Source organism: Cryptotermes secundus, unplaced genomic scaffold (assembly GCF_002891405.2).
Source record: "Cryptotermes secundus unplaced genomic scaffold, Csec_1.0 scaffold112, whole genome shotgun sequence".
In the NCBI taxonomy this organism is placed as follows: domain Eukaryota; kingdom Metazoa; phylum Arthropoda; class Insecta; order Blattodea; family Kalotermitidae; genus Cryptotermes; species Cryptotermes secundus.
Window position 1 is genome coordinate 895,800 of NW_019718271.1, and position 14,078 is coordinate 909,877.

Genomic DNA, 14,078 nt, shown 5'->3' on the forward strand with positions numbered 1-14,078 from the left:
AATATTGAAATGGACATGTAAACATAACTAATAATTTATATCCTAGAAGTTCCGGTTTCAATTCTCAGTCTGAATACCTGAATGAGAATTTTATCATCTTCCCTTAGTCCTGTCAGTTGCATGCAGTACCTTAAAACAGGTTAGACAACATAATTCTACATAATTTCCAATTCATTAAAGATAATCCGGTGCTTTGGCATTGTATATCTTGACAAAGCATCGTTACATAAACCAAGAATCAATCATCAACACACAGTACAGCGTGAAGCACCCATTTCCCATATACTGTAATTTTAGTTTGCTTCTGAGCAGTTATTTACAGTTGCCACGGTCTTGACGCCAGTTTATTTCAGTCCATTGCTAATTCACTGGGAACCACAGCCTTCTATTGTTCATTAACTTGTGTCTGGCTGTACAAGACTTGCCGCTTGCTTTTCGTTGCACTGAACGCTGCACGCTGCTTCTAGACCTCCTCAGGGGAGTCTTGTTCCAGTCCCTGGCCCCAATTGTAACTGCCCAATTCCCATGTGCTCCGAAGATGGAAGTTAAATCTGTTGTACCTTTGAATATTTTGTCTTGGAACGTGTTGTAAGTTAGAGACAGGCAACTTCACCAGGTGGTGTGAACAAATTCAGACATCTAAGAGTGGAACGCAATGAAAATGGGAAAATGGCGGCAACAGCAGCGAGTACGAGAAGCCATCTCTGGCCCCTAGCAGGGTAGGCAGCGATATGACGTTCATGCAGAATGTCCGGATGAAAGGTATCCAAAATAAAAAATGTATATTTCGGAAACTAATTGTCATACACGTATCCGGTTTATGTCATCTGAAAGGAAAACTCTGAAAGTTTTTTTTTTCCTCATGCCCTGCTTACGCGCATGCGCCGCCACATTTTTGCCACCATGTTAGGAATCGCCTGGACAGAGTGATGGTTGGGATATGAATTGGCACAAGTGGACCAATCGCTTGGCCTCCTAGGTCACCAGATTTAACCCCAGTGGATTTTTTTTTTGTGGGGTCATATGGAGAACATTGTCTACCTGGTTAGATCAATGAACTGCAACACCTGAAAGCCCGCATAAGGGACGCTGTGGCTACGGTAACACCAAACTTGCTTCAAGCCTGGATATTCGTCGTGCCACCAAGGGAGCCCACATTTAAATTTATTGAGAAAGTTATATACGCAGAAAAAACTTTGATAATTTCCTTTTGTAATGGTGTAACCCATTAATATGTATAATAAATTCTTTCTGAGATTCATTCATTCATCAGTAATCTGTCAAGACAACAGGTCCACAGTTTCTTCCAAAAGAGTTCCTCCACTTCATGCGATCTAGAGCTTTCTCCTTCAAATGAGAATATCCTCTTCTGTCCCCAAGGTCATCCAGCATCTTCTTCCTCATCTTCTTGTCACTTCTATCTGCCCCTCTCTCTTTCCTTCGATAGCTTCCTTTAGAAGGCAGTTTCTGCGTAAAACATGACCAATCCAATTAGCCTTCCGTTTTCTTATTTCGTGTAGGATATTCCTATGCTCACTGACTCTAAATAACACTTTTTCTTTTTTTTTTTCATCTCAGATATAATTAATTTATTTTGGATACCTTTGATCCGGACGCTCTGTATGTGAAGGTGCTGTACATATCGGCCCGTAAGCTAAGGCAGGGTTAAGGTGAGATTTGCTCACCCACGGCGTAGCAAGTGGTGCTGTCGGTGAGGTCATCACTTGGACCATTGCAGCACAGCGAAACTATAGAATTATTACGACTAAGTCTATGTGGCTGGACACAGTACAGTTCAGACGAAGTATCATGCGACAAAGGGGAGCCTCCACTGCAGAAAATAAAATGAACATTGGACAACACCAGGGCTGGAAATGGGAGTACGCGCAGGCGCGGATAGATTCCGTCTGTTAAATTCTAAAGCATTTTCCTATAATGAAGTTATTTCTAATGCCTTAAAGCAGGGTAAATTAGGACTGAATTCCATCAATTGCAACAACGTTTTCTTAATAATAAAACAGAGCCTTCACATGTTTCGGCCAATGATGGCCAACAGCGGATGGCGACCAACAGTTCAGATGAAATGCTTCAGACGCTTTACGTGCACATGTTCCCCTATTATGGTTAAAACACTAGTATTTAAAACGTAGGATTATTCTGAATTGTTGTCGGTGTTCCCGTTTATAAGCCACGGAAATCCCGACAGTAATTTAGAACCACTCTGTAAAGGCGCTGGTGTCCCTGTGTTTAACTAATTAAGCATTACAGAGATATTGGGTTTCCGGACTTTATCCATCGTCCTGGTTTTTTAAGATAACTAAGGAAAAACACGACGTTTCGGAAACTGGATCTGTTTCCGTCCTCAGGTGAGGTAAACTGTCCAGTGGACAGTGCTTGAGGCTAGCTCTTTCTAAGGGACCCAATAGAATAGGCGTTTTACCTCACCTGAGGACGGAAACAGATCCAGCTTCCGAAACGTCGTGTTTTTTCTTAGTTATCTTAAAACCAGGACGATGGATAAAGTCCGAAAACCCAATATATCTGTGTGTTATACACCATCGTCAGAATCCTATAGTAACTACTTAATTAAGCATTAGGCTATGAAGGCGTATGGGGCCGTGGATGTATAGAGCCACATTTTCTTGACCTCGGTACTAGCTTGAGGTGAGTGGTCAGCTCACGCTCCGGCCACTTTACCACCGGGGAAAGAACCCGGTACCCATTGGACAGAAGTTTGAGAGGATCGCAGAGCTATTTTGGACGACGTGGAGAAGGGAAAATTTTTTACCCTACCGGGATTCGAACTCCGACCCCTCGGTCGTCCAGTCCATAGCCAGACTTAAATAAGGTTGTCACAAAAATAAATTATATTAAATTATTAATAAGAATAGCTCCACAATTCTTGCTTTGAGCAAATGTTTTACAGTGTAGGTCATATAGAAATGATACAATTAGCTCCATTACGACTCTGCATGCATTATCCTTATGAGGAACGCTATCACTAGAGTTCGCAACTTGTGCTCCCTATCACTCCAGAAGTCATAAGAAGTAGATACACATCAAATACTTGCTTCATCAATTCGAATGCAGGTCTACCGCTAGTAAAGTCTGGTAGAGCAACAACAAACCTCAATGTAAGATTTGANCAAACCTCAAATTCAACAGAGAAATTATTACAAGGTAACATTTGTTTCTGTACAGGTGACTAGGTTAATAAGTTCTATGTTCCTAAAATTTATGTTTCCTGCTATCCACAAAAGGGCGCACAGAAAATCCCAAAAGTAATTATCATGGGCCTTTCATCACGGCTAGTGTAATAATTGCTTCATGTTTCCTGACAGAAAGTGACAGTGCACCTTCACGTACTTCTGTCAGTCCCAAATAGGAGCTGTATAACATTCTTACACGGAAGTCTTGTACTTTCACACAAAGGCATAAGGACACATGAAATCCTTTTATAAATTCAAATTCCTCCATTTCACGGCCATGATCATTGTTGTACAGTGACGTGACAAAATCAATTATGGATCCTAAAACAAAGAGTGTTATATGCAACTGTCCGTGTTGATTCTTGTCGGAAAAAAACAATAGAAAGTGTGTAATGCGCGTTTTAAATTTGTTTCTTTACTTTCATGTTAAACTAATAGCTACTGAGATATATTAATAGAATTTGAATCCTAACCAATACTGGACGACGTTAGAAATAAAGAACTACTTGGATTCAACATGTAGATACAATGCAAAGATTACTAAGACTAATATAAAAATTGGCCGCGCCATAGCTCAAGCTGTTAATCGCTGCCTTCCCACCGCGGCGGCCCGGGTTCGATCCCGGGTCTGGTCAAATGTAATTCGTGGTGGAAAAAGTAGCGTACGGGAGGGTTTTCTCCTAGTACTTCGGTTTCCCCTGCCAATCATCATTCCACCAAATTCTCCATCAACATAATCACGCGAGGCAGGCTACATTAGGCCAATCAGTGACCGCAGTGCCGAGTGGATCCAATTGGACTCCACCCCCCAATAAGTGAATTAAAAAAAAATTACGTTGTTGTCATGAGCTACTGAATAAAGCCTGTAAATTTAAGTCACGAAAATTTAAGTCACTGAAAATTAGCTCCAGCTATTGTCTAAAATGAGCTCGTATTAACAGTAAAGCAAGACAGTATAATGTTCCTTGAATACGCCCATGACCATCCTTGCAACTGTTGTAGGAAAGGACTTAATACATTCTTCTATAAACTTTCCTAAGGATAACGAAATAAAGGTATTGTTGTGCGTGTAATTCATGGAACTCCTCTGTGTTCAGTTCTCTGTATAAAAGGAAGGGAGGCAAGGGTTTGGACTTCGTGTCGCTGAAGACCGGTTCACAACACCACTCGCTGTGCACAAATTATTTGATTAATACTATTTTTAGATTTTTGGCAAAGAGGACCTACATTAATTATGTTGAAATTTGCAACGAGACATATACAGATTTCAAGAATCTATGAATATTACAATTTCATCTGTGAACCATAATAACCCAATAGGAAACTTCAAAAATCAGAAAACCTTAGACCGAAACCGCCAAATTCTTTTCAGTTTTTCTAATGCATTACAAATTCTGTTTAAAATTTAACCTGGATTCAATTAACTTTATTAGTTTCATTCAAAGCGATTATTTTTCGTAATCAAAGAAAAAGCCTTCAACGTTGATACTCGCAACAAAACATTTGAATGTGTGTAATTAAGGCACCAGGTTTTGGTGGAAGGGAACTACTTTTTCAACAATACAATGACATACAAAATGTTGAAATGTTTTCCAGTAACAATAGCCGCAGTATTGTGCCTCGTGTCTTGCAATCCACAGCCGTCTATATATTACTACGAGAGAGCACAACCGTTATATTCAGCTCCGTATGAAAGGATCATCCGCTATTATCCAGCTGATAATATTAAAGCAATTTATCGGAACGCAAACAACTTCAGAAGCCGGCCTTACGATACAAGGTAAGCAGTTACATTTACGGTACAACTCCAGAGTTTATCTTATTCATTCATTCATCTGTAATCTGTCAGACGACAGGTCCACAGTCTCTTCCAAAACAGTTCCTCCACTTAATGCGATCTAGAGCTTTCTCCCTCAAATGAGAATATCCTCTTCTGTCCCCAAGGTCAACCAGCATCTTCTTACGTCTTCTGGTCGCATACATGGTATCTCTATTCTTGGAAATTCTATGCGATATGCAGAAATGAAAACTTGCCAGAATGCCCTCTTCTGCAGTGATTGACTGAAACAGAAGGGCATTAGAGCTTGTTTGCTGCACAAATATAATTGCCAACTAATGAGACTATGAAAGTGTTACCTCTACGCTTCATTCTATTGTCATTACTACTACTACTACTACTACTCCGTCTTCGAACCATGCAGGGGCAAGATTTTTCTCTTCTCAACAATACTAAGACCGGCACTGGACCGCGCCATAGCTCAAGCGGTTCGTCGCTGGCTTCCAACCGCGGCGGCCCGGGTTCGATCCCGGGTCTGATCAAGTCGGATTTGTGGTGGACAAAGTGGCGCTGGGGCAGGTTTTCTCAGAGTACTTCGGTTTCCCCTGCCAATCTTCATTCCACCAAATTCTACATCATCATAATAACCCGGGGTAGGCTACGATAGGCCAATCAGTGACCGCCGTGCCGAGTGGACCCAGTTGGACTCCACCCCCCCCCCACACTATGCGAATTAAAAAAGAAGGTATGCCTTTGATGTTCCTTCATATCTGTTTGACCTTTTTTTAATTGCGGCTGTTTCTATGTCATATTAGGTGTTTTGTTTTTCGTTGTACGTATCAGGCGTTGCCTTGCGTTCCCTGTATTTATTATTAATTTGTTGCGTTATAGATGAAAGAAAAAGACTATAAAATTTACGTAAATGCTACAGGATGCTGAAATATAATATTATATTATTTGTAAGGTAAGAAAATAATGGATGCTGTCCAAAAACATAAAAATTAGGATATACAAAACTATAGTTTTGCCTGTGCCGGTCACGGTAGCCGAGCGGTCTAAGGCATGCACTGTCTTCGCTCGCTCGGAAACCGGGATCGTGGGTTCGAATCCCACTCAGGGCATGGATGTTTGTGTGCGTTTTTCTGTGTTTGTCTACAGGTAGAGGCCTTGCGACGAGCTGATAACTCGCCGAAGGAGTCCTACCGAATGTGTAAGATCTAGTAAACCGAAGTGAAACGGAGAGTTTCATGGAGGTAGGCCTAGGCCCAAATTGGGGCTGTAGCGCCACAGAAAAATATAGTTTTGCCTGTGGTTCTGTATGGGTGTGAAACTTGGTCTCTGACATTAAGAGAGGAACATAGACTGAGGGTGTTTGAGAACAGGGTGTTGGGGAGAATATTTGGACCATAGAGAGATGAAGTGACAGGAGGTTGGAGGAAACTGCATAATGAAGAGCTTCATAACTTGTACTCTTCTCCAAGTATAATTAGAATGCTCAAGTCAAGGAGGATGAGGTGCGCATGGCATGTAGAACGAAAGGGGGAGACGAGAAATGCGTATAGGATATTGGTGGGAAAGCCAGAAGGAGAGAGACCACTGGGAAGACCAAGGCGTAGGCGGGTGGACAATATTATAATGGATCTTAGAGAGATAGGATGAGGTGGTATGGATTACATGATCTGGCTCAGGATAGGGGCCGCTGGAGGGCTCTTGTGAACACAAGAATGAACCTTCGGGTTCCATAAAATGCTGGGAAATTCTTGAGTAGCTGCAGAATTGGCGGCTCCTCCAGAAGGGCTCAGCTCCATGAGTAAGTAAGTAAGAAAATAAGGGCGAGTGTTACCCCTTGAAAGAACAGTTTAAGTCCTAATCTAAATTCAGGCAATATTTAAACAGTCGTGTGTATTTCAGACGAATGCACGTGGGGGACCATGTCGGGGCAGAGAGCCGAGGCACAGGAAGCTACCGGATGCTGTCCCCAGCCGACGCAGAACTTCAATGTCGCTTTCCCGATAGTGAAAATATCGTATCGGTATGTCTGTTTGTAACGTTTCCTGTTTAATGACGTTGCCAGTAATTCAGAGTCTTAAGCGCCGCCTTATTTGTACGGGACTTGAGGTTGGCTTCCAAAGGACTACATAGCTTTATACACCAGAAGATATAGAACCGCTTAATTTGTAGTTACTTATCGACTCATAACTTAGTATGTATAACGCTGAACAAAACAAAACAAAAAACAAACTGCGCGGCCTGTAGTCCGCAAGCGAACTATACCGACCGAGCGATCGCCGCTTGTCGGCGAAGTTAGTGTCAACTTTAGCGGGTAGAGGGTGTCGCGTGGTGAGCGCAACGGATCCCCACGGCCGTTAATTTGGGCTTTATAGATCGGAGCCGCTATTTTTCCACTCATGTAGCTCTTCAATTATCCTCACGAGGCTGAGTGGACCCCGTTCTAGAACCACTACTTCTCAGAGAATTGAACCCGGGACCTCTGGATCTGTAGCCAGGAACTCTGACCACTAGACCACTGAAAAACGATTTTCATACTGTGGAAATAACATGAGCCGATCATGGTGGCAGCGCGGTGTAAGGCATGAACTGTCTTCGCCCATTCAAACACTGGGATCGTGAGTTCGAATCACACTCGAGGCATGGATGTCTGTGTGCGTTTGTTCTGTGTTTGTGTTGTTCTGCGTATGTAGTGGCTTTGCGAAGGGCTGATCCTCCATCTAAGGAGTTCTACCGACTGTGTATAGGATTAAGAAACTGAAAAGCGGCCAAGGCACAACAAAATGCTGTAGAGCCATGGATAGAGATAACATGTCCTTCAGTTAACTGTGCGCATTGCGATCTTTCTACATGCGGGCGACAGTGAAATGTGAATTACTAGATGTTATGCTCTCCACGTCGACCAGACTGGCTCTGGGATCCACCCAGTCTCATATCCAATGGATTACGGGAGCACTTCACCTGGAAGTAAAGCGGCCGGGGCGTGAAGCTGGCCTCCCACCTTCAACTACTGCCGAGGTCAAGAAAACGTGGATCTATACATTCACTTTCTCATACGTCTTCGTGGCGTAGTGCTTAATTACTTTAGCAGAGGCAACTTTACCTTCTACATGTTATGCAAATGGTAACAATTCTGAATTCATGAAACAGACGAGAAGGAAAATGAATCAGGGCGGACAACTTCTGCAGTAGAACTTTAAATGCATGTAGTATAAAAGGAAATCCACATCATTCATAAAAATGACATGAAAGCCTTCATTTGACCATGTAATTACATTCGGTCCTTTGCTGTTTCTTGAGACTTTCTCACGTCTTACGAAACATGTGACTTCCCCCCCTTGGCACTACAGCCCCAGTGGGCCTAGGCCTACCTCCATGAACTTCTCCGTTCACTTCGGTTTCTCTAGATCTTACACATTCGGTAGGACTCCTTTGGCGGGTGATCAGCTCGTCGCAAGGCCTCTACCTGTACACAAACACAGAAAAACGCACACAAACATCCATACCTTCAGTGGGATTCGAACCCACGATCCCGGCTTCCGAGCGAGCGAAGACAGTACATGCCTTAGACCTCTCGGCTACCGTGACAGGCTTACATTATAAAAGACCTTATTAATTAATTAAACTTAAATAAATTTAGTTTATTTGTGTTTTCTTTCTGATGAGGTCATTGAGTTTTATTTTCAGATGACCTAATCCTTCCAGGCGCACTGTGGCCCTGGGGTCGACTCAGCCTCTAACAGAAATGAGTACCAGGAATATTCTTGGGAGTAAAGGGCGGCCGGCGGGTAAGGCTGACAAACTTACTGCCATCTGTGAGCCGATTGTCTAGAAAATGTGGGAGCCTCGACGTCTCACATCCCTATGGGCCTCCACGGCCTGTTAGAGGGATAACTTTACATCTTTACCTTCAATATACTAAATGGTTCAATCCAGTGTTTTTTTTTTCATTCACTATGAGATGATACAAACAGACAAACAATTGATGTGATGCGGGCTCATTCTATGATTCGACCTTGGGGCTACATATGGGCGACCACGGGAATACCGGCTGTACTTAACAACAAAAACATGACGATATGATTTGAGGTTCTCACAGCGGTGGTTATGAAGAGTGCTCTCTTCTGGGATATAACGTCGTGTAGTCCGTTGAAAGTCAACCGACGTTTCGGCTGAAAATATCTCCTTCATCTTCAGCTTCGAATAAACCGAGCAAGATACCAGTGTGAAGGCAGGTGGCAACTACTAGCCCGACTTTCAAAGTGATTCATTTTGTTTCATATATAAGTTAACTGATACAACTTCCAATTTAATATCCCAAAGTTCTATTCATGTAACCAGTATATTTACAATACAAGCCTTCTAGCTGCAATGTTCTCGTAGTAACATGTCAACCAAATGGTATGCTTACAATGCAATATGTTAAAAATGTAGCACCAAATGGAAAGGAAAACTGTCTTCTTAAAAATAAGACTATATTCTGATAATGTAAAGGTAAAGTCGTCCCTTTGTTCAACTAATTAAGCGCTGAGCCATGAAGGTGTATTGGGGAATGGATGTGTAGATCCACATTTTATTGACCTCAGCATTTGTTGGAGATGAGTGGTCAGCTTCACGGCCCGGCCGCTTTACCCCGGAGAAGGAGACCCAGGTACCCACTGGATAGCAGATTTGGTGGACCCAAAAGCAGGTCTGGACGACTTGGAGAACAGAAAATTCTTCACTTTACCGGAACTCGAACTCGGACCCCTCGGTCTTCCAGACCGTATTCAGTCGTTATACCAACTACGCTAACCTGGTTCCTTCTACGTTCTGACAAGGCAGTAAAATTAGACAACTTACTCTACACTATACGTACAGTGTCGGGATGGTGCAACAGGAAGTCAACTTTATGGAAATGGTATACTTTCATATCGGTTCCTGTGCTAGCCCATTTTCCATTTCCTTTCGGGGGTGTACAGTACCCGGAATATGATTTTTTTTATTGCTAGTGGGGTGGGACTAAGTCCCTTGTACTGCGGCCACTTCTGGCCTATTGTACCAGCCCCAGATGATAGGTGAGGGTGATTGTGGAGCAATTGGTGGAATGAAGATTGGCAGGGGAAACCGAAGTACTCGGAGACAACCTGCCCCAGCGCCACTTTGTCCACCACAAATCCCACTTGACCAGAGCCGGTATCGGGAAGCCAGCGACTAACCGCTTGAACTATGGCGCGGCCACTTCCGGAATATGATAACGGAAGTGACGACGTGTCTGAGAAGCACGTACTGCAGTGTCTGGTCTTATGTTTGCAGAACGTCGTTTGGCTTCGAGGCGACCCGAGAAGGCTGTACCGGGTGAGCGACGCCCGCAACGGCGTCCTGTACTACCCTAAAGGATCAGTTCTGTATCTGAAACAAGTCACGCCTTATGACGCCGGTTTGTACCGCTGCATGGCAACGGCGAGGAATCCCGACAATGGCAAAACACACACTGTATTCCAAGACGTCGATTTCTACCCACGTGTCTAGTGTTCGCTTCCAATAAACAATAACTACGGGTGTTGAATGTGCTTTTTGTGCATTATCATGTCTCGATGTGTTAAGCAGCTGTTATGAGGACTCATCCGGTCTAGAAAACAGAGATTAACGGCCGTGGGGATTCGTTGCTCTGACCACGCGACATCCTCTATCCGCTAAAGTTGGCACTAACTTCGCCGAAAAACGGAGGTTGCTCGGTCGGTATAGTTCGCTTACGGACTACAGGTCACGGACTTTATGAGGACTCATATTCCTCTGGTTTCTTCTTAATTAGTAACTCAATTTAATACCAAGATAGAATAACTTCCCTTCACATAATCTTACTTTTTCTCTTAATGTCATGATTTAGGACTAACCTTCAAAGATCGCTTTTACCTTTAGACTTTGTACTTATGTTTTCTTCTGGAATTTATAGTGGTTCAGTTTCTTCCTATGAGACCGCCACTGGTAATCTCGAATGTCTTTCTCAAGACTGGTTCCTTCTATTCATTATTTTTCATATTCCTTATTAAAGTTATGAATATATGCTAATCTTCTTAAGAATCTTGTTTATTTTCTCGCCTGTGCGGTATTATCGTGTTGTGTCAGCATATAATTGTCTCTGCCATACATATCATTTCGTTTTCACTATATAATATTACACATTTCTATAATTTAAATCATTACTCCGTCGCCTGTAATCCGCAAGCGAACTATACCGACCGAGCGACCGCCGCTTGTTGGCGAAGTTAGTGCCAACTTTTGCGGATAGAGGGTGTCGCTAAACTTAGTCACAATTTATTCGAAATTTCTCTGTTACTCCTATATCTTTGACACTTCAAATATTCAGAAACGGCTTTCATGCACAATGGAGATATTCTCTCGCTCTCTCCTCTTGCTAGCACTTTGGAGCACGGGGCTGATTTCTCAGTTTCATGATTATTTATACAGACGGCAGAACTCCTTGGACGGGTGATCACCTCGTCGCAAGGTCTCTACCTAAATCCAGGACAACACAAACACAGAATAAACACGTAAATACATCAAACATACATGTATTGTGTGGGATTTGAACCCACGATCCCGGTTCTGAGAGAGCGAAGACAGTACATGCCTTAAGGGGCCCATACACGTACGAGTCTGGCTCGGCAAGGTTGGCTCGAATTAATTTCAATCCAAAATTGCATGAGCTGACTCCAAACTTTGCGACCCACATACGGACGATTTGGGCTCATTGGAACCCGAGCCGAGTCGGACTCGCGAGCCAGACTCGTACGTGTATGGTCCCCTTTAGACCGCGCGGCTACAGTGATCGGCACTGCAGTCATCAGAGTTACAATAAATTACTTATGGACACTTCTTCCATTAATGACGTGGCACTCTTTATTCGATTTTAAGAATGTCCTCTTAATAGGATTTTACATGTAATAAAACAACAGAAAAGTGAAATAAAATGTAATTCAAATTTACCGAAGAGCACCATCGAAATTATCTAGCTCTGTTGTGATCCGTGAGCAGCAAGTCCTCATGTCACTCCTTTTTATCGTTCTACGTGTTAGACCTGCCTTCATGAAGCTTGTAAACATGTAAACTCTGCCTTAAGGGGCCCATACACGTAAGAGTCTGGCTCGCGAGTCTGGCTCGACGAGGAGCCGGGCCCGGATTAATTTCACCACACAGGTATGAGCGTGGCGACCCACACACGGACGAGTTGGGCTCATTGGAACCCGAGCCGAGTCGGACTCGCCAGCCAGACTAGTACGTGTATGGGCCCATTTATATATGTTTGAGGCAGCAATATCATCGCCATCAAGTGGTGGAGTATCTATTTGAGGCATCACCAGGAAGTTAGTACAGTCTGTTTTCAGACATTATAAAACAGAACTCCTCTGCTGGAGATGTCGTTGAACGCTTATGACCTTTCTTCTGTAAGGCTGCCTACTTAAAATATGATCCCCGCGTCATGTAACTGCATCTCGCCTCTGTGCAATACTCCTTGACCGCCTCTGTGTTCTAGGGGTCAGAGTTCCTGCCTACAGATCCAGAGGTCCCGGGTTAGATTCCCGGTGCTACCAGATTTTCTGAGAAGTAGTGGGTCTGGAACGGGGTCCACTCAGCCTCGTGAGGATAATTGAGTAGCTATTTAAACGAAATAACGGTTCCGGTCTAGAAAACAGAGATTAACGGCCGTGGGGATCCGTTGCGCTGACCACGTGACACCCTCTAACCGCAAATTTGACACTAACTTCGCCGACAAGCGGCGGTCGCTCGGTCGGAATAGTTCTCTTGCGGACTACAGGCCACGGAGTTCTTTTTTTTTTTGTATAATACTCCTTGAAGCACCCGAATATGCGTAGTGCCACGTCACTTATCTTGCACTACATCTGCCTTTCAATTTCTTTATTTCCCAAACTACGTTTCATTGACATTGTATGACGAAACGAAACTACAAGTATTTGAATTCGCCATGAAATCACAGAAAACTGAATGCATTCACTATTTTCCAGCTGCGATGCAAGCATTTGGTTGTGACCATAGAAAACTCAATATTCTTTTGCAGCTACAATGGTAGAGCTTAACACTGAAATACGGAATAAATAATTTGTCCTCTATCCTTTCTTGGGAAGCGGTGCCTTCATTTTTCTGTCCTTTAGTCAAAGACACGAATATCTGAATAGAGTAACAAAAATGTGAAACTCTCCAGGGGAAAACCAAATGATTTTATGGCACCAGAGAATGCCAAAATATTTCAAATGTTACACGCAGGAATGATTTTATAATGCAGAACTACTTTGTGAAGAAGCGAGAAACAATTTTTGCAGTATGTATCAAAATTACAAGAACAAATAAAAATACAGTATAACTCTTTTGTCTGAACATTTTCATATCTTACGTTATAATATGCTACACTGTGTTCTTTGCTGATGAAAACAAAGTTAATGACATTAATGTTTCATAAAAATTCTATTAGATACAGCATTTCTAAATACAGTGTAAGCGCCCTAACAGGAACGGACATTTAAAGGCGCACCTGCAGCGGGAATTTAAATAAACTCCGGCCAGCTCAAGATATCTTCATTTCATTAGCCAGGCGTTTAAGGATCAGAAAAACCAGAACGGTCAAATCAAGCTGTTATTCTGTACGTACCGTGTTTACGCATGTATAGGCCGCAGCACAATTTTCAGACAGAAATTATAGAAAAAATAATTTTCTTGGAATATTATTTCAGGAGTAGAACACCTTGTATTACTAATTATGAATATAATTTTTTTTAAAATGAAGTGTGATTTCGAATATTTCTAATATAAGCCGCACCCCAGTTTTCCTCTTGAATTTTTGGCAAAAAATGTGCGGCCTATACATGCGTAAATACGGTATTTAGGACTACACCTGGACTCAACATTAAACTGGTAACACCATATAGCGAAGAAGAGAGAACAAATCGAAATTAAGTTCAAGGAAATAAATTGGCTATTAGGTCGGAAATCTCACCTAACAATAGATAATAAACTACTGATCTACAAAACAATAATTAAACCCATATGGACATACGGCATTGAGCTCTGGGGATGCGCCAGCAAAT

At 42.7% G+C, this 14,078-nt stretch overlaps 1 protein-coding gene across 1 annotated transcript; it reads left to right on the forward strand.

The window, feature by feature from the left end:
- The first annotated feature begins 4,359 nt into the window (after positions 1–4,359).
- On the forward strand, positions 4,360–10,674 carry LOC111868065. The gene is made up of 3 exons (XM_023858469.2): positions 4,360–4,989; positions 6,898–7,018; positions 10,291–10,674. Exons 1-3 carry the CDS (start codon positions 4,775–4,777, stop codon positions 10,504–10,506), a joined length of 552 nt encoding a protein of 183 aa, XP_023714237.1. The 5' UTR covers positions 4,360–4,774; the 3' UTR covers positions 10,507–10,674.
- Positions 10,675–14,078: the final 3,404 nt, after the last annotated feature.